Here is a 20,031-nt window from a genome sequence, read left to right on the forward strand (position 1 = left end):
GGCGGCGCCCGCGCGGTTCGCGCCGCTGCCGTAGCGCGGCCAGCGACGGTCGTTGCCGGGCCAGGCGGGCCCTGCCGGCGGGCCCATGGCCCTGGCGCCGCTGCTCCTCGCCGGGAGCCGGCGCTGGAAGAGGCTCCCGGGGGCTCAGCGGGAGCTGCTGCTGAGGGGACTGTGGGGGGCCCCGCCGCTGCCGGGTCTCGTCAGAGGCTTTGCCCAGCAAGCGAGGCCGCGCGGCAGCCGCGAGGCGAGGGAGGCGGAGGACTCGGCGCCCGTCTTCCAGTACGTGGGGCAGCGCGCCAAGCGCAAGGAGCGGCTCTTCGTCTGGGGCTTCTGCCACGCCGGGGCCCTGGGGATCCCCAGCTTCGTGAAGCCGGATGCAGGCTGGAAAAAGCCCCGGAGGATCCAGCCCACCCCCTACCGCCTGGAGACCGCCGAGAAGGCGAGTGACGCGCTGGGCCCGGGGCAGCCGTTCGGTGTTCCTGCCTTGGCGGGGGACTTCGGGGTACAGCCGGGTCCGAGTCAGCGGGTTCAGACCCCGCCGTGCCCCGCGACCACAGGGGTTTTGGTTCAGCTCGTTACACGGGAGGGACCAGCTGCGAAATTAGCAGCGGGAAACTTCCCCAAAGCTTTGACCTCCTCGTGTGGTTGAGGCCCGTCCCTGGTGTTTCAGGGGGATTCGTTTTAAAGAGTGAATTAAAACCTTTCCCGCTGGTGACGAGGAATTTGTTTTTCTGTGCCTGTGTTAGTGAGACACTTAATCTTTGAGGTCAAATGACTGGCAAATGCTAGCTCGGTATGAAAAGGGGACACTCAGCCAGTTTGAATGGAAGAGAGGACAAGATATGAGATTTTAAATGTCATGTTGGAAAATGCAGAGCAACATATTCAGGATAAGAAGGTGATTTTAAAAACTTCCTTAGAGTGCTAAAAGCAGCGGATCTGTAAATGAGCCAGACTTGGCAGCTGTCTGTCCTGCACTCGAAAATATGAATCGTTTGGGGTTAATTTAACTGGATTTACTCGCTTTACCTTGATTCCATTGCTGTTAATATAGTCAATGTGCCGCAGCAGAATTCATGTGTTGTTTATTATTTGCACTGTGGTGGTAGCACTCAGACTCAGAGGCACCCATCAGGAATGGGATTCCATTGTTCTTGGACCTGTGCAAACACACAGGATGGTACTTGCCCCGTGGGGCTTGTACACAGTATAGAGTATATTGCCAGAGCCATAACAGAGATGGGGAAAATGGGGATGCTAGAGAGCCCGCAGAAGAAAAGTATCTCCATAGTCAATTGCTCTTTTGTACATTTGCACTTTGAAGAAATTAGAAACCCATCTTAAAGATGTAGTTGCAGTTCATTCATCTCCTTTGGCCTACTGCTTGGTGGCTTGCACTCTACCTGAGGAGGGCTGAAATTTATGTAAAATGTTTTTCTTTAAATAAATAAATAAATTAAAAAAAAACAACAACAAAAAACCCTCAACAGCTTACCAGTTTAGAAAACAAAATCCTATTAATTTCTGCTATTAAAATGTGCTTAAGTGGAAGAGTTTTGATGCTCTGTGTCCTGCTCGTTCTTTTGTTTCACAAAAACACCCCAACTTTTGTATAGCTGACATGCTCTATCATATATTCTAGGACTGGACTGCAGGGGTTGCTACATTTGTGAATGTAGATGTATTGATAGAACTCTGTAGTCTACTGAGATGAACAGATTTTTGGTCTTAAATCTCGTCAGGGCTGTCCAGTGTCATTGCTTCCTGAAGTGCTAAACTTGCACCTGAGCACTGTGTCCTTGCAGTGCTATTACTGAATCATAGAAAAAGAGAACAGTTTAGAATTAATTTTCATCCTGGATTTTATTCAGACAAGAAGCAAGTAGAATCGGGTAACAGACCTGTTTCTCACTAGTCACTTCTCCAGGCATTTTTACTTAGTGCTGCTGGTGGGTCAGCGCGTAGTCTCTCTTTAGTCTGAACTGCTTTTGGATTGTCTTGTGCATCCACAGACACACTAGTTTTGCCAAGTCGTTAAACGCACTGCTTAGGCCATGTCTAGACTACCGCTGCCACAATGGCACAGCTATGGTGGTGCAGCTATGCCACAGTAGAACGGTAGTGTAGATGCCTCCCATGTTGATGGAAGGTATTTTTTGTATCAATCTAGTTAATTTACCTCTCCAAGAAGTGGTAGCTAAGATGATGGAAGAATTTGTTTGTTGACCTATTTGTATCTACACCAGAAGTTAGGTTGACCTGACTACAATGCTCAGGGTGTGAAATTTTTCACAGCCCAGGGTGATGTAACTAGGTTGATCTAATTTTTAAGTTTAGACCAGGATGTGTCTTTAAAAACAAATAGTGCTTCTGAACTGTTCGCTAAAAAGAATAAGTATTTAGGCGCTTGTCTAGCAGCTGCTTATGCTGTTGTGGTTATGAATGAAGCTCAACGACTATTGATGATCCTCTTGTAAGGGTTATACCCAGACTCCTTTGCCATGAATTGGGGGCAGTGGTCTAAATAAACATGATTCTGAGTTAATAAAATCAAAAAAGTTCAATTTTCCAAAACTGATTTTATAACGAAATGTTTCACTTGTCTTAAAGATATCCTCTGCAGCCTGTGGCTATGGCTTCACACTAATATCCTCAAAAACCACTGACATTACCAAAGTCTGGGGCATGGGTCTGAATAAGGATTCTCAGCTTGGCTTTCAGAGAAGCAGGAAGGATCGAAGTAAGCATCTCAACTCTTGTCGGGATTTGGGGGGGGGTTATAAATAAGTTATGGGAAAACACTGCAAATGTTTCTAGAGTTTAAATCCTGAGGGAATGGGTGACCTTTAAGACAGACTGTCCTCCTAGGCATTCCTGGGGTTGGAGAGCCAGTGGGGTTGGGCAGGAGATTGACTGAGGTTGCAATGTTGGTGGCTGAGAGGGGTTTTGAGAATTTAGTCCTGTCCATGGAGCGGTTTTTTAAATGCATCAGTTCCGGACTCCTTTTGGGCACTAGGGGGTTGCCCATCTGCTGAGAAAATGTCTTTGCTACCACATATTAAGCATCTATCTGGTGGTCATTGCTAGGGTGGATACAGATGTGGGAAGTGGGGCAGTTTTTTTTACATCATATAATGTTTAAATGTTACTGGGTATCCAATTCAAACAAATCATAAAATCACAAAAAGGGCCATAACTCGTAGAAACAAAGTTTAATTTTGACCAAAACTGGCAGGCAGTGTCTAAATACAATTGATAATGCAGCTGTGTACTCAAAATAGTACTTTTGGAGAATTTGGGAAATATTTAGATGCAGTCTATATATTGTGTGCATTTTCCTATACTTTTATGCCTTCGGTTAAAGCAAATGTGTATAGTCAAAGTATGTGACATTGTCATGTGACAGTATGAGAGAGTCATGTGACATTGTCATTATTATTTGTAGAATGGTCTTATTTGACAAAAGCGTTTTCTTTTGGCTGTTTTTATGAAATTAAGCAGATAAGTGCCCTACTCCCTAATTATAAAACCTGTTTTTGAAATTACCATCTTGGCCTGGGATGTAAGTCTGAAGCACACTTCGTACAACTGTAATTATCTTTTTACTATCCGTGAATACAATGACAATACATGTAAACTACTTATATAACTGTATGACTCTTAATAGAAGGGCTGTAGAATGTCTTGTGTGAATACTAAAGCGTATAACCATGTACTGTTATGTAACCCATGAATATGACTGTGAGCTACTGAATGTCTAATGTAACATCCCTTTGAGCTATATTTACTTTAAAAAATAGTCACAGTAATATTGAGGTAGCTGAAATGTAGAATCGTAGGACTGGAAGGGACCTCAAAAGGTTTTCTAGTCCAGTCCGCTGCTTTCAAGGCAGGACGGAGCATTGTCTAGACCATCCCTGATATATGTCTGTCCAACGCTTAAAATCTCCAATGACAGAGATTCCACCACCTCCCTAGGTACTTTATTCCAGTGCTTAACCACCCTGACAGTTAGGAAGTTTTCCCTATTGTCCAACCTAAACTGCCCTAGCACACCACATCTTCCTTGGAGCATTTGCATCTCCTTGGTGCACAGGTATTCTCATAACTACACTGCCCAAATGGAAGGATGGCTTTTGGAGCAGGAGGCAGCACCTTCATTTTAGGAATGAGATGCCCAGTGCTAGTTATCACCCATCCATTGTTGACAGGAGACACGTGAAAATACTGAATTGTTGCATGATTCCATGTGTCTGCCTGATAATTTGCACATATTGGGTGCTGTCTGAAGGAGGCCATTGTTGGTGGCAGTTTTTCCACTTGTTTTGCTCTTCTTAGCAAACAACTCATAGCACACGTTATCCAGAGACACTTGTTTCTTACCACAGTGTAAAAAAAATGCTGGTGAGATGTAGGCTGCTGACTGAAAAAGCTGCAGTTCGGTTTGTCAGAAGTTACTTATCGTCAGACCTTGCTAGTGATACTGAACAAAGACTATTTGATTCAGCTACTGTTTAGTTCTTCATTAACTCTCTGGTTAGGTCATGTCTGTCCATGCCATGAATTCAAAGTAGTGGTCCTAATTTATAAAGCCATAATCAGGCAGAGACTTGGCTCCCTCCTAGACTGTTGTATCATCTTTGATGGGTGACCATCTCTGAGTGTTTCTACCCAATGTAGGTAATGGAAGCAGGTATATAAATGACAGCATGCAGTTAGGTTACAGAAACACTGCAGCTGATATTTCACGCTTGTTCTTGGGATGGGAAGAAATCAGGTTTTCTTTTTCTTTTTTTTCTTTTTGCACAAAGCTAGGGGATAATGAGCAGTATTCACACACAACATATCTCACTAGCCTTCCCCTGATCTAGCCAGCACAGCTCCAGCCCCAGTATCCAAACATAATTAAACTTTCACTTTGCTTTTACAAAGTGATGCTTCTGTGAGCAAGGTAGGAAATGCCAGCGGGTGTCAGAGCCACACAAAGGTTACAGTAGCATTTCTGTTTAAAGGTAAACTTTCAAAGTGTGCTAAAGTTCATAGAGTCAGATTGGCTTGGAAATTAGTATGCTAGGAGAAGGCCTTGGGTACCCTTTGTGGTGCAAATTTGGAGTCATGGTCAAGGGACTCCTGCGATATAGTGTCTTTCCTCTTCTGGCAAATGACCTGTGTTTAATTTTAAAGTGCTCTAACATGCAAATGCAGAGCCAGATTGTCCTGAAAACTGCTATGTGAGCTGAAGCCCCAGAGTAGCATCTGGGGTACAGTTGTGGGGTCACTTGGTGACTAAAGCCTCCCCTTTCCCCTGATCTGTTTTTACAATGGGTTAAGGTACACTGGGGACTCCAGCAGCTGGAGGTATAGATAGTGTTGATGCAGCAGGCATGCAGTGCTGAGCTGGGGAGTGGGCTCAGTGCTTGCTACAGGCATACAAAACAGAATTCGGGGGAGCTAAGAATGGGCACACTCACTCCATACTATGGGCGCACAAAGCCAGCTACATAAAGAGACTTGGGTGTGTGAATCCCAGGTTTAGGCTCCACTGTAATCCACAAAACCTCTGCACAGCTGTCGCCCAACCCATAGATGCCAAAAATCACTTGGCACCCAAGTTTTTGCTCTAAAAGTTCCTTAGGCACCTAAGTTTCTGCCTCTGAGCACATGTCCTGCTACCTCAATTTAGGCACCAGCCACCTAGCTCATGCCTAAGCCCCAGCATGATTCTCAAAGCATTGTGCTGCCGATCTTCCCTTGGGGACTCAATTGGGTAGGCATTCTTGGGAGGGGGGGGGGGCGCCTAACACCACACAAAGTGGTCAGGGAGGATAGGGCCAGCCTTCCTTTTAGCACACTGGCTAGGGTACTCACCTGCGATCCCGGAGAGCCTCGCTCAGTTTCCTTTCCTGGCCTGAGGCAGAGCACGGATTTGAACAGGGACCTGTCACCTCTCAGATAAGTGTCTTCAGAGTATCCATACTCCCTCCTGACCTTTAGCCCACTGGTCAGGGCACTCACCTGGGATGTGGGTGAGTCTGGTTTGATTTCCCCACTCTGCCTGCTGAGAAGGGATTTGAATAGGGATCTGCTGTCTCACAAGTGCATGCCCAAAGCACTGAACTGAGGGATCTTCTGCTATGGGTTGCTCCTCTTCTCTTGTTGATGTTGGTCCACTTTAATGAAATAATTACATAGCAGTTGGGCCACAGCTAGGCTCAGGAAGACTCTGTAGCACAGTGGTTTGGGATTTTGCTCAGAAGGTGGGAGATGGGGTTCAATTCCCCCTGCTGAGCGGTGTAAACAGCCATCTCCTAAGTAGGCTAGGCTAGGCAGTAGCCTGTTGTGAGGCTCCCTCAGACTTTCCTCTTGAAGCTATTCCTCTTTAACTATCAATTGGGCCCAAAATAAAAACTCTCTCTGATGCAGTGGTTAGGGCCCTCAGTTGGGATGCTGGAGACGGTTCAAGTCTCAGCTTTACTGGGGCAAATGAATTTTAACTGCTGTCTGCCACCTCAGGTTGAACTTTTACTTATTATTTAACTGGGCCACAATGAAGCTCATGAGCCAGTGGCTAGGATACTCCCCAGGGGATGGGAGACCCCAGGCTGCATCCCTTGCTCTGTGAAGGGATTTGGACTAGAGCTTCCCACCTCCCAGGCAACTTCAGTGGGGGGTCATCCCTGTTCAAACACCCTCACCATCTCCAGGACAAGCATCCTCCAAAGAAAGCAAGGGGATTTGAACAGAGAAGTCCCCTGGAAGGCAGGGAATCCTGCTCCAAATCCCTTAACAGGCAGAACTAGGATTTGAACCAGGATCCCCCACCGCCTAGGCAGGTACCCAACCACTAGACTAGGGAATGACTCTAACTCTTTAGCTGACCCAAAAATATTTAAATAAAGTGCAACAGCTTCAGCAGGCAAGAATGAAGAAGACCCCCCACCTCTTCAGTACAGTCCAAACGCCAATGAGGAGGCAGAGTGGGAATCAAACCCAACTTGTCTGCATCCTGGGTGAGAACCCAATCCATGGGGCTACAGAATGATCCTGATGCTAGCTGTGGCCCAGTTATTGTGTAATTATTTAATTAAGGTGGAACAGCATCACCAAGAGAAGAGCAACCCATACCAGCCTCTCTCAGTGATGAGGGCACTCACTTGAGAGACTGCAGATGCCTATTCAAATCCCTTCTCCTCAGGCACACAGAGGAATTAAATCATCTTCTGGGGAAACATCATTGTTCATGGAATCGTCAAGTACCACCCATTTCAGGTGGTTCATTGCCTCATTCACAGGTGTGTGGATTCTAATGGCATGGTTATGTGTTCCTTCCTAGAGGATGGCTGATGACTGAAGCACCACAGTCGATGAGGTCTCCGTTAGGAATCTTGCTCTTGATAGTCAACCTAAATTTCCCTTTCTTAACTTTGTCCCATTACTGCTATTTATGCCTCTGTTACCACACTAAATGATTCTTCTCTACCTGTGGTAGTTACATCCTTCAGTTTTTTAGACTATCATATCTCTCTCCCATACCTTCCCTCTCCTCTCCCTCTTCTCCCAGCCAAATATAGGGCAAGCTATCTTTAACCCTCTTACTCTTTCCTCTCTAGCTATCTGGTCACTTTGGTTCCTCTTCTCTGGGCTTGTCTACACAAGAGAGCCTTTGCTGGCAGAGCACCTTAGTGGAGATGCTGTGTAGGCCGAAAGGAGGCTTTTTGCTGGCATAGCTACATCATCTCCCTGAACAACACTCGCTATATCGACAGAAGCACTCTTCTGTTGGCAGTTGCATCTACACCAGGGGCTTTGCAAGCAAAGTTATATTGACTAGGGCATGTGATTTTTTTTTTCTTCACACTTCTAGCTGATGTAATTGCAATGTTGCCTCCAGTGACTCAAGAGTGAGAGTACCAACCAGGGCACAAACTTTAGATTGGTTATGACTTTTATACTTAGATTTCACCAATCAATTGTCAAGAGTAAACTCCTCAGGCCCTATAGCAGCTTTATCTTGGAGTCACAGATAGTTCCTTTGGGTACTCTGATCTATCTTGCCACCCAGGTGAGTGTATCTCTGTGACAGATGGGCCCTTACACCAAAAATCACAGCAATATTCAGGTTACTCCCAATTCCAAAGGACCGGTGACTTACCCTAGGTCAACTGCACCTTATATCTCACACCAATGACAACACTTGTAGCCTGTCCTGTAATAAACTATAAGAAGATTTATTAAATAGGAAAAGGAAATGAGTCATTTACAAGGGTAAAGCTGGGTGAACATACATACACAAATGAGTAACAGTCATAAGTTTCAAAAGGTAGTAGAAGCTTCTACAATGAGCAAGCTCTCTATGTCCTTTTGGGCTAACCCAGGCTAAGCAGCTGGGGCTCCCTTGCTTATGCCTAGAAAACCCTTGCCTCTCCCCCGAGTCCAAGCAGCATGGAAATATCTAGTTCCTTTTGTTTGGTATTTTCATCCCCTCCTGCCATGTGCTCTGAGCTGCAAACTCAGCTGATGGGAGGAATCCACTTGCATGATTCCTCTTCACGGTTGAGAGAGCAGAACTGTTGTCCTCTTTAATGACCCACAGTAGTCTGTCTGGTGTTGATGGACTTTTCCTGTTGCGAAGGACGTAACATCTTCTGTTGCAGATCAGCACTTCATGCTAACTAATGTCTCTCTCCTGTCTGGTGACTTACACAGTCACAGAGGCTCACCATACAGCCGCTCAAATATTCCCTTATGGTGTGGGGTACAGATGTTGTAAATTAGATTAATGCACGGGAGCAAGTCACAAGCGTTCCATAAAGTCTAAACCCTAACCACATTCTTATGCCTGTTTTAACAGAATTAACACGCGGGTGAGCCAGACTGATCCCAGCTGTGTTTGTGTCAGCATTCAATTGAGACATGGGGATTTTGGCATGAGCTGGTACCTGGTCTGCCAGCGTCATGACATTCATTAGGGGATGTGATTTTTTTTTTCTTCCCCCCACGCTTCTGACTGACCTAGCTATGTCGGCAGAGCTTTCTGTAGGATAGTTTGTCTCAGAATGCCTGTCAGTACTGCTTGTCAATACCCTTCTGGTATTGAGGTGCCAGATGTGGCTGCATTAGAGAAAGACAGAAGGGCTGTTATTTCCCTGTCTTGTGAAACCTGCCTCCATGTAAACAGTCCCCTCTATTGCACTGACTCCATTTTCCTGTTGTTTGCGTTGCAAACTCCCTAAGAGCCAGAAGCCTTGCAAAGAGAGTCCCTGGCTGCACAAGAGATCTGTTCAGTCAGTGGGCTGACTTGTGGTGTAAGGTACCACACCTCTGTGTGTAAAGAGAACACAGGCTGATCTTAAGGAAACCATTGTCCCTCTAGTAGAATTTCTTCCTTTGATACATTTGTAAAAGCTCTTCATCTCCCTTTAACCTTTTGTCTAGCCCTAATTATTTTTTGCTGTTCTTTTCTTTTCCCTGATGGCCTTAACTGATTGTATATTCTGTTGAGTTACCAAACCTTTCATTTCTAGTACAATATTTAAAAAAAAACAAAAAAACTTTAGATCTTTGCTGTTTTGTGAAGCGACATTTGCTGCTGCTTGTTCCTTGCATTTCTTTTTCCTAGAGGAGTTTTAATCTGTTGTCCTTTAATTATGGTGTCATACATTTCCCTGTTTACCTTCCACACTGACTTTGAATATTTCCTCCCTTTGTACCTGAGTCACACAGCCTCCAAAGTATTTAAGCATGTGCTTAACTTCACACTCATCAGTAATCCATCCAACATAGTTAACTGCTTTGCTGAACTTAAATTTCCAAATTCGGCCACCTAAAACCACTCAACTCCTGCATTCTGTGAATTGCCTACTATGCAGAATTTAGTGCTTGCTCTTTCCAAGATTTCCCTATTAGCAATTAGTACGACCTAGATCCAGGTTACCCATTGACTCTGGGAAGGATCTTTGTTTTCTGGCTCATAAATTGTCTTTTACATGACTTAGGCATCTGTTTGGCAACGTGTATTTATAAATACGATCCCCAAACAAACATACACTTGGTTCATTTCGTAGAAGTTAATTTCTGATTTGTCTGTTCCTTCTTAAAGCCAAAGGCTATGAATATGTCTTGGAACCATCTCCCATTCCATTACCTCTGGACAATCCCCAGAAGACTCGGGTCTTACAGGTGTCTTGTGGGAGAGCTCATTCCCTGATCCTGACGGACGAGGAAGGAGGTACAGTATCGCTTATAGTGGTGGCAAGGGACAACAGAGTCTTTAATTGCTCAGGTGTTTTCTTTCTTTCCTTGAAAACTGAAACCAAACCTGATTGTATAAATATGGCACATGGAAGTGTTTTTTAAAGCAAGATTGTTCAGTGGAGGGAGAGCTCTAAGCTTAATCCTTCTTTGCATTCTGGTTTCCATCTGGCTCAAGCTGTAGATGTTTGTGCACTGCAAGTATTGTAAAATATGGTTTGTTTGTCTAGTCCTGGGGCTTGTTATGTGTAGGGTATTTTTCTTTTTCAGTTGGATGTATTTTTAATTTCGGTTTTGGACAGCTATGCCAATGCCTTATGGTATTTTCTTTGTGAACCCTCTAAATGTTACTTGTTTGGGTCGAATGTTGAATTAAAGGAAACGAATTAATAGGCCTATATACAGAGGCACCTCTGTGTTGCTTGGCTTGCAGTTGCCCCAAGAATTCTTTAGTACACCAACTTCAACACAGTATTTAGCATTCCAGTGCAACTCTTGATCACTAGGAGAGTTGATCATTTGATTTAGTGCTTCTGTGGGAATGGTGACCTTATTTCTAAGTCTCCTAGGCAACAAGTGGAACAAGCTAGTCAATTATGGAGGAATGGTCAATGGCCTCCAGGTACTAGTACAGTTCACATGACATTATTGCTTGGATATTGCTGCCTGAAATGCCTTGAATCTCTCACATTTAGGGGGACCTTGGTGAGAAGGTTCAAGCTCATCTTGTGGGCACTTGTCCACCCTTTCATACTAGGTGCCTCTTGAGAGCTAAGCATTTTGGATGTATGTGGGGCTTTTGCTGACCATGTTGCAGTTAGGAGCCAACATCTATAAGAGAGAATAAATGCTTTATACTAAATCAAAGTGGAAGTCACATGCATGCAATTGTTGTTTTTCAGTCTTCAGCATGGGCAACAATTCCTATGGGCAGTGCGGCCGAAAAGTTACTGAAGATGAAATTTACAGGTGAGCATCCACCCAAAATGCAAACCTGGTATTTTTGTGTAATAGAATTGCTCCTATAATTAATTTTCAATAGGCGCTAGGGGGAAAAATGTGACTACAAAAGGACATTGCTCAAGGTTGTTGGGTCCAAAAACTAGCCATTTGTGTCTGGAAGATCTAGCCCTCCATTGGGACTGTGTGTAAACACCCACAGGGCCCACGCACTGTGGGGTTGCCATGCTCTCGAGATATTAAAAAAGGCATAAGCATCTGGCTTCCTTTTTCACAGACATTAGCAATAAATTACCAAGTTACATAAATGGTACAAGACCAGCGTGATTTGCAGCCAGTTTTCAATCTTTAGCCTCCCAGATGGTGGTGGTGTTCAGGTATGTTGATGTGTGTGTGTGTGTATATATATAATCGAAATAGTAGAAACAGCATTTGATCCTGAAAGACAAGTACTTTTACCACACAGTCTGAGTCTGCAGCTGGGGAAGGAGCAATAGTAATAGGCACTTATGTAGGGCTCTGCATGATGAAATCTACAATGCAGACAATAATCCTCCTACTATTAGGGCAGTATTATTATCCCTCCGTATTTAGAAAGGGCAGCGTAGAGCCAATGGGCTCACCAAGTCACAGATGCCATGGCAGACCATGGACTAGAACTCAGCAGTTGCTAGTTCCTAATCCAGTACTCAGTTCACAAGATGACATGGTCTCTGTAAATGTAAGGATGCATGGTCAGTGTTTTAGCTTGTTCTTCTTTGATGCCTTCCCATTGGAACGTGGGCATTTCCCAGCAATAGATGTTAACCGTACTTCACTGGTACTTAGAAATTCTATTCTCCATCAGTGACAGAATCAATATCCACCTTGCCTGGCTCCTCAGTTGAGACCATCATTCTTTATTCTTACAGGTCTATTTTATTCTCTCCTTTACTTTCATACTGCCTTCCCCAGTGGAGGTTTCTAGTACAGCTTTTCTCCATCCCTACTCATGTGATGCCAGGTAATGTACTCTGAGAATAGGTAGACTAGTGCTAAATTAATATGGAGAGGCAGTATAATCTAGTGGGTTGTGTATAATCTATGGACTGGAGTCAGGAGCTACAGAAATAAAGTCCTATCTCTACCAAGCAGAACTTCTATTGCTTTAGACCTGTTACTTAAACTAATCTATAAAAAGATAAATGGTCTGAGTACATGTGAAGACACCTCCTCCCCCGAATGTATGCCACAGAGAGCAAGCTTGCTTCTGGAAGTTTCATTTGCAAGCGCTTGAAATCTTCTCTTTGTTTTACCTTTTCTCTTTCTGATCTCTGCCCGGTTCTATGTAGTGAAAGCCACATAATTCACCGACTGCAAGAGTTTGATGGCAGAGTTGTGCAGGTAAGATCCTTTTCTCAATCTAAAACCTGAGTGAGGATAGGGATCGTTCAACTTATGTCTTCTAAAATGGAAATAAGGCCCTACTGCTTGATTCTTTCTGGCTTGAGCCAATTGCCCAATACCCTATGCCACTGCTGAGCTATTGTGATGGGCTTTGCTGTAATTGCAGTAATTGCATGCACAAAGTGGTCCGTTAACCTGCACAACTGGCCATTTACATGTGCATTTACCAGACTGCATGTGTGCACTTGGGACAGCTTGGCCCATACATCTACCAAGTGGTACCCTAGGAAGCAAGGTAACTGATCCGAGTCCGGTGGGATGGGAGAGGACCCCATTATATTAGGCCAAAATTTTCAAAAATAAGTGCTTTAAAGTTAAAATCACTGGCCAGATTTTCAGGAGTGCTGAGCACCTCGCAGGCCCCGTGGATATTGGTGCCAGCCATTAGGTGCTTACTATTCTTGAAAATGTATCCAGTGACTTTAGGCTTCACCTTTGGAAATTTTGGCCCTAGCTCAGTGATACTCAGACCTGAGTGGTGCAGGAGCCAAATGATCAATCAGCCTTACCCCAAAAAGCCACATCAGTGTGAATTCATTGTTTCAGTTATTCTAGTACTATATATTCATATTTAAACAGTATGATGGGGGAAATAAAATATTTAGTTTTTATATATTTTTTTTTCTCACAGCAAGTTAATAACTTAGTGCAGGTTGATAACTTAATCGTTAATAAGAGAGTAAAAGCATCCTGATTAGTTAATAATTAAATCACAGTGTTCTAATATGTGCTGCAAGGAGAGACATTAAAGAGCCACTTGCGGCTCACGAGCCTCAGTCTGGGTATCACTGCCATCGGACCAGTCCTGTGGTAGGTGTGGCTATTGGGACTGATTAAAACAAATATCAATTCAAGAACAGATCTGGAGAGGCAGAGGTTCATTTCATGTTGCTGTAGTTCTTAAGTCAATTATTCAAATTGCATGTTGTAGCTGGCATCATGTGCGCCAGAAAATATTGTTCTGGGAGGAGGTTTTTAGAAGCTGTGATGGAATCCACAACAGGTGGGATCTCTACTTTGGCAATGCTCACTACAGACAAAAAAAAAATCTGTGTTGTGGTGGTTCTAACCTTCCCTTTTGTACATGGAGCTCTTGTCTGTCTTTGCTCTGAACGGAAGGCCAAAAAGAACGTGCATGTTGAGCAATAGAGGTTCACATTCATATGTCTGCACATGATGTCACAGCTTACTAATTCTCAACATGATCTGACTTATCTTTTCACTTGCATGTAGGTTGTCTGTGGGCAGGATCACAGTCTATTCAGGACTGAGAAAGGCGAGGTCTACTCCTGTGGATGGGGAGCTGATGGACAAACAGGTAGGCCTTTCAGTAAAGTGGAATCTATTGTGCAGTAAATCCACCAAGAACTAGTAAAAGCTTGGAACAGTGTTCACTCTGGTCAACTGGCTGTGTGACGGAAGGCCAGATGCTTAATATTGGGAGCAAGTGGAGATAAGGTATATTTCACCTCCCCTGTGTTAGCACATTTTTATCTTACCTGTATGGACAGAAGAACGTGTTTCAGACAATTTCATCAGTGCACAGGTATGGGATTGCTGTATATTGCTTGCAATGTAGTGGTGACACCTGGCTTGAAATATCTTGAGTGATGCCACCAAAACTGCTAGAGTGCAGGATTTGAGCTGAGGTCTCCACAGGGGGCAGGCTCATCTCTCAGATCTTTGCTTTAGCCTTGAGATGATAGATCTCAAGAAGCAGGAGTACTTTTTTCTCTGTTTGATGTTGTTTAAAAAGATGCAGTCTTTGGATGACTTGTGTTGACCGGCACCCGAAGACACGTGGTGTCTGCCTTGTTTCTAAAGTGAACAAGTACAGCATTTCATTACAGAATCTCGCTCTCCTTGTCAGGTCTTGGTCATTACAATATCACCAGTGCCCCCACCAAACTGGGCGGAGACATTGCTGGAGTAAATATCGTTCAGGTTGCCTCCTATGGGGACTCTTGTCTGGCTGTATCTAATGAAGGAGACCTCTTTGGCTGGGGAAACTCTGAATACCTGCAGCTGGCTTCTATCACGGAGACGACACAGGTTAGGTCAGATGTTCTAGTGTAATGCATACTACTCTAATGACTCTTTTTTAAATGGATTTCTGGCTGCAACTCCCTTTGGGAGCTATGTAAATAATAATGGAGCTTCTACAGGCTTCAGTATAACTGTTCTATACATGAAGCTATAAAAGAAGCACCCATTCCCTGCTCCAAGTGCCTTTGACAATACAATCAATATCAAGTAACACAACTAGCCGTGTGTTTTCACCCACAGTTACTAAGATCAACTAGCCAGGAATCATTGTATTGTTCATATTAGTGTTTTGCCCTACAAACCTGAGAAGGCAACAGATCAGGGTTGTTTCAGCTAAGCAGGGGAGGGGAGTGTGTTCTAAAGTGGAGGGCCTGTCCTGGAGAAGGCTCTGCCAGCCAGCTTGCAAACCAAAGCGGGGAGGGGAGTGTGTTCTAAAGTGGAGGGCCTGTCCTGGAGAAGGCAGCTTGCAAACCAAAGGTGCTCCAGCTGGAGTGCCTCTTCTGACTGCAGCTCTGGCAGTAATTAGGTCACAGGCCATTTAGGGCTTCATAGGGTAAAAGCAACGCCTTCAACTCCCCTCAGAAAGCGATAGACAGCCAGTGCAGATGAGAACTCAGGAATCACACGCTTAGTGCACATTCTGCTCCAGCTTCAATCTCTAACTGGCTTTAAGTTGTAGCCCCACATGCACCACATCAAACCACAGAGGGACAAAGGCACAGATAGCAGCAGGGAAACCTCTTGGCCTGAAGCAAATCTTTTTTAGCTTTATGAGACATCGTTGTTCTGACCCTTACTGCTGGCTGGGGGTCCAGCTGCACCTCCCCCTCATTGTGAATTGAGTAACAAGTGGCAGGATGAAGCCACTCAAAGGAGCCAATTTAACGGAGTTTACATATTCTTTTTTAAAATACCTAAATCAATCCAGTGAGTTATGTCTTACTGACCTTGGGTTTTCGGCAAAGCCTTGCTGTTGCTTTGTCACAGAGGGAGAGTTGATCTAAAACTACATCCCGCTGGATGTTGGGAATTTCAGCAGGAGGCGAGCGCCTAATTCCCTCAGGTAACTCTAAAAATCCCAGCCGTAAAGGTTAGCGACACAGCTCAGGTAGCTGCAGTGCATATAGTGGACATGTTATAAATTAGTTGTACCTCTAGGACAACGTATGAGGGTGTATTGACAGAGGGGCCCCAACTCCATTGGACATATTTTGGATTTACATTGGGGTGATTGAGAGCAGTTTCTGGCCCAGTGGATTTGCCTTGGCAAGAGACAATTCCTGGACTCATTTTCTCTCTGTCACTTCTCTGTGCTGCAGTCTCCTTCCCTCTGTATGTAAAACAAGGAAGAAAATCAGTCTCTCGGGGATTATGAGGGAGATGGATGGGGATCATGTTTGTAAAACACTTTGAAATCTGCAGATAGAGAAGTTCAAAGTGTACAATGTACACTTTTTTTTCCGTTCGATACTTGAGTTAGTTTGAGGTCAGGGCTGATGGTTTCCTAGATGAGCTTAAAGACCTATAGCGTGTATAGACTCTCTTTGATTAAATTATACTTAAACAGTTTAAAATATAGCTGCCCAAACCCATTAAGAATAAGATATATATAAAAACATGGCTTAATTTAACATTGAAGTCCTTTCCCACATCCCATCATTGAGGCAGGAAATAATAGCGTCAATTTCTAATTCAGTACAAAGTCATCTCTTAAAATAGCCACATCTAATAATGTCATAACTTAATTTTGACACTGTCTTGCTGAAATCCCCACAAAATGAATTGGCACTGCCTGCCTGCCATCCAGTGGAGACTTCTCCTCTGTCAGATTATAAACAATCTCTGCAGGGTGCCAAAAGCTCACAAACAAAGATTTTTCATTATACTGTGACTCAGTGGACCATAAAGCCTCTTGCTGAATATTTTATAAATCTCTTTTAAGTGAGGTGGCAATCTGTAGTGTGGACAGTCGCAATGTTAATATCTAGCTTTTGAAAAATGTTACTTGTGCAGATAAACAGTTTATCTTTTTATTAAGGTTTGAGTCTACAACAGGGACCAGAGCTGGGCAAATGTTGCAAAAAACAGAGACAAAGTCCAGACATTCAATTGCTTTTTAAAAGTGAATTTGCTTCTGTCATCTTTGCTCCTCACTTACGGTGGCTTTTTCAGAGGTGAAGATTTGCAGAAAGCTTATCCTCAAAGACACATATGAGGAGTGTGTTTTAGGCATCCAATCAGCAAACAGAAATACGAGGTGACTTGTGAAGCAGTGGGCCTAGGGGCTAGAGCACTGGACTGGGACTCAGCAGAGCCAGGACTAGAACCCACATATTCTACTTGCCTGCTGGGTGACCCTGGGCAAGTCACATCTCTGCTCGCTGCCTCAGTTTCCCCATCTGTAAAACGTGGATGACACCACTGACCTCCTGTGAGACCTATTGATGAAAAATACGGTATTTACTTAGAACTGTTCATAAAAAATTCATCCATTTCAAATTTATTTGTAATCTGCTTTCACATAAATGAGCAGAAAGTAATTTGACAAATTTAGCCTCACTCAACACTTATGGGATACAAAGTCTAGGTTATAAGTTGGAGAGTACCAGAAGCATATGCATAGCACACATTTCTCCCTACTGCCTCTGCCTTGGATTTGTTCTATGACACGGATGTCTACAAAAATCTCACAGGTTCATTTCACAAATGTTAATTTCTTCTTACAGTAAATTATGGTAAACTGAGATTTAACGTGCTGACTCAACCTTGAGTAGTATGGCACTGTAGTAATTAAGCAGATGTTTGCCTAGTTCATATTGGAGCCGTTGTGTTCTAGCAGCTCATTAATATTCAGCTATACTTGAAGGAAAATGAAGAGTTGATCGTCAAATTAATGCCATTTTAGTAAACTTTTAGTTTAGTTCCCTTTGATGTGTCCCCAGTTTAGGGCTAGTGATCTAGTTTGGTAGGATGTTGGAGATAATGAGTAGGTTAAATAGTGTAGGGTCAGACTGTTCCAATATGAGGCTTCTTGGAGAGGATACTGACAAAGATTGGAACTTGGGTTAGGTCGCTTGCCCAACAAAGATGTGGCCTTCGAGCCAAGTCTGTGTAGTGACTATTCTGGAAAAGGAAATTCTCACTTACCTGTAACATTCAGCATTAGTACCCACAAAACTATAGGTTTTCCTGTGTTATATAAACTATGCCACTAAAGGGCTACAGCCTACGGCCTTCTGGTCTCTCTTGTGATTGTTTGCAAACACACCTCTTGACTGGTTAGCTTCCTTGCCGTGACTAGGTCATGAGGTCTGGTGTGAATGGATTCCTGCAGGCGTGTGCCATTCAAAATTCTTCAGCTTTGTAGAACTATATGGATGATTTCAGCTTTGCCCAGTCAATTGTCTTCACCTGCAGCCTCATTCAGCTGAACATAGTTCATTTTCCTTCTGTAGGATCAGGGCAGCAGATAAAGGATGCATTCGTAATTTATGTAATCCTGTAGATACAGGGGAGAAAGGTCACTTATACAAAACAGTATTTGTAAAACAAGAGACATTCTGTATTCACATTGCTTACATTCTCTTTTCCCTAAGAGAAACTTCCAAAAACAAGTTAAAATAGGGGTTTATGTCCCAGTTCTAATTGCAGGTGTATGCATTCTCTGAGGTCAGAATTGTTTGGTTTTTCTAAATAGGTGAATGTCCCGAGATACTTACCATTTAAGGTTGGGAAGATAAAGGATGCTGCATGTGGAGGGACAGGCAATGCTGTTGTAAATGGTGAGTTCATTTTTGCTGTTGCAGGGCTCAAGTGGGATGTAATCCGGTGGGAGGGGAGACAGGCTGTTATACTATTGTTATGACTTTTACAGATGTCTGACACGATTGACATTCAGACTTTTTACAGGCTCTTCTTTTAAGAAGGCTTGAATAGATCGTTAAGAATGAAACATTTAGCCCTAGAAGAAGTTCCTGAAGGTCAGAGTTGAGGCATATTGGCATGGGGAGTGTGCACTGCTGTTGCCTTGGCTGTGTCTATATTATTTAATTCTCCCAAACGGTCTATCTGGCAGCCTTCACAAGTACTGAACTTGAAGAATTTTTTTTGAAGTCTCACTCCAGAAAGAGAGCTGGCCAGTGCAGGGTTTAGTCCCAACTCCAGGAGGGTAGGAATGCTATAAAAGTGTCTCTGTGTGTTATACCTTGGGTACTGCAGGCCTGTTCTCTCTCTCAGACAAACTGAAAACACTCCATTTTAATAAGGCAGAGGCAGAATTACATTTGGGAAACATGATCCAAGGCAAATTGGCTTTGACAGCAAAGTTAGAGAGAATTCAAATGCAGGAAGGAGCCAAATGGAAACACATTGTGTTTTTTTTAAATAGTCAGATATACACTTGCCAACCCGGGGAAGAGGAAAATAGCCATTTGGGTCTAATTAGCTTTCTGAGGCTGTATTAATTTCATAAGAGTGAATGCACTTACAGAATTTGTTTTTATTGTAATGCAGAAGAAGGAAATGTCTTTGTCTGGGGATATGGGATTCTTGGGAAAGGACCAAATCTGATGGAAACAGCAACTCCAGAAATGATCCCACCCACCCTCTTTGGCTTGTCAGACTTCAGTCCGGACACCCACGTTTCTTGCATTCGCTGTGGAATCAGCCAGTTTGCAGCAGTTAATAGTAAGTTTTAAGGCCATGGATCAGTGATGAAACTCTCTTCAATTTGTGCCCCTTTTATAAACTGAAATGTCTTAGTAAGATTTTAAAACAGACTCCTGAAATGTGGGTCCTGATCATGCTTTCAATCAGACCAAGTTAGTGGCAGATGGCAGTCTGGCTTGGATAGATGCTGCTGAGATAAATTCCTAATGTGGGTTCAGTAACAGATCTGTGCCCCTTCCCTCTGCGTTCTAAAGTGCAAGCTGCCCAGATTTTCTTAAGATACTGCCATGCTGCAAAATGTGTTTTGTAATCAAGAGACCATAACAGTTGATGGTTAGAGGGAGTGCAAAATAATCGCTTTAAAAGTATTCCTGTGATAAAACAGGCAAAATAATTTTAGAATTTGAAAGACAACTGTGCTTTAAGATGAGACCTTGTGTCTCAGTTTTCAGATTGCAGCAAATATATGCAAGTTGAACTAACTAACCTAGTGTCTGGAGCAGAAAAACCACAGCATTACAATACAAATACTGACATGACAATCTTAGCAGCGCCATTAGGGCAGCTGTAAGTATCATAAATGAAGCTTGTATGTGAAGAAAATACTGTAAATGAAGTCCTGGTAAATCACAAAGGTCAATAAAAATGCCCAGCAGAGGG

The 20,031-nt window shown here is 43.6% G+C and overlaps 1 protein-coding gene and 1 long non-coding RNA gene across 7 annotated transcripts in view; one reads left to right on the top strand and one right to left on the bottom strand.

The window, feature by feature from the left end:
- Positions 1-20,031, top strand: part of RCC1L (RCC1 like) — a 23,970-nt gene continuing 3,939 nt past the window's right edge. For both annotated transcript variants that reach the window (XM_067537903.1, XM_067537905.1), the window contains exons 1-9: positions 1-439; positions 2,611-2,740; positions 10,100-10,228; positions 11,154-11,220; positions 12,543-12,594; positions 13,891-13,975; positions 14,528-14,709; positions 18,401-18,485; positions 19,216-19,389. In XM_067537903.1, coding sequence (XP_067394004.1) covers positions 86-439; positions 2,611-2,740; positions 10,100-10,228; positions 11,154-11,220; positions 12,543-12,594; positions 13,891-13,975; positions 14,528-14,709; positions 18,401-18,485; positions 19,216-19,389 — 1,258 coding nt within the window. In that variant the 5' untranslated portion in view covers positions 1-85. The remainder of the gene's footprint in view (positions 440-2,610; positions 2,741-10,099; positions 10,229-11,153; positions 11,221-12,542; positions 12,595-13,890; positions 13,976-14,527; positions 14,710-18,400; positions 18,486-19,215; positions 19,390-20,031) is intronic.
- Positions 16,488-20,031, bottom strand: part of LOC137146563 (uncharacterized) — a 14,329-nt gene continuing 10,785 nt past the window's right edge. For 3 of the 5 annotated variants that reach the window (XR_010917974.1, XR_010917977.1, XR_010917976.1), the window contains 2 exons: positions 17,972-18,202; positions 16,488-17,141 (listed from right to left, as the gene is read on the bottom strand). This is a non-coding gene — a long non-coding RNA (uncharacterized lncRNA). The remainder of the gene's footprint in view (positions 17,142-17,971; positions 18,203-20,031) is intronic. The other 2 variants (XR_010917973.1, XR_010917975.1) reach the window with 2 other exon arrangements.

Source organism: Emydura macquarii, unplaced genomic scaffold (genome assembly GCF_026122565.2).
Source record: "Emydura macquarii macquarii isolate MOO-44397 ecotype Brisbane River unplaced genomic scaffold, CSIRO-AGI_Emac_v2 contig_450, whole genome shotgun sequence".
Lineage (NCBI taxonomy): Eukaryota > Metazoa > Chordata > Testudines > Chelidae > Emydura > Emydura macquarii.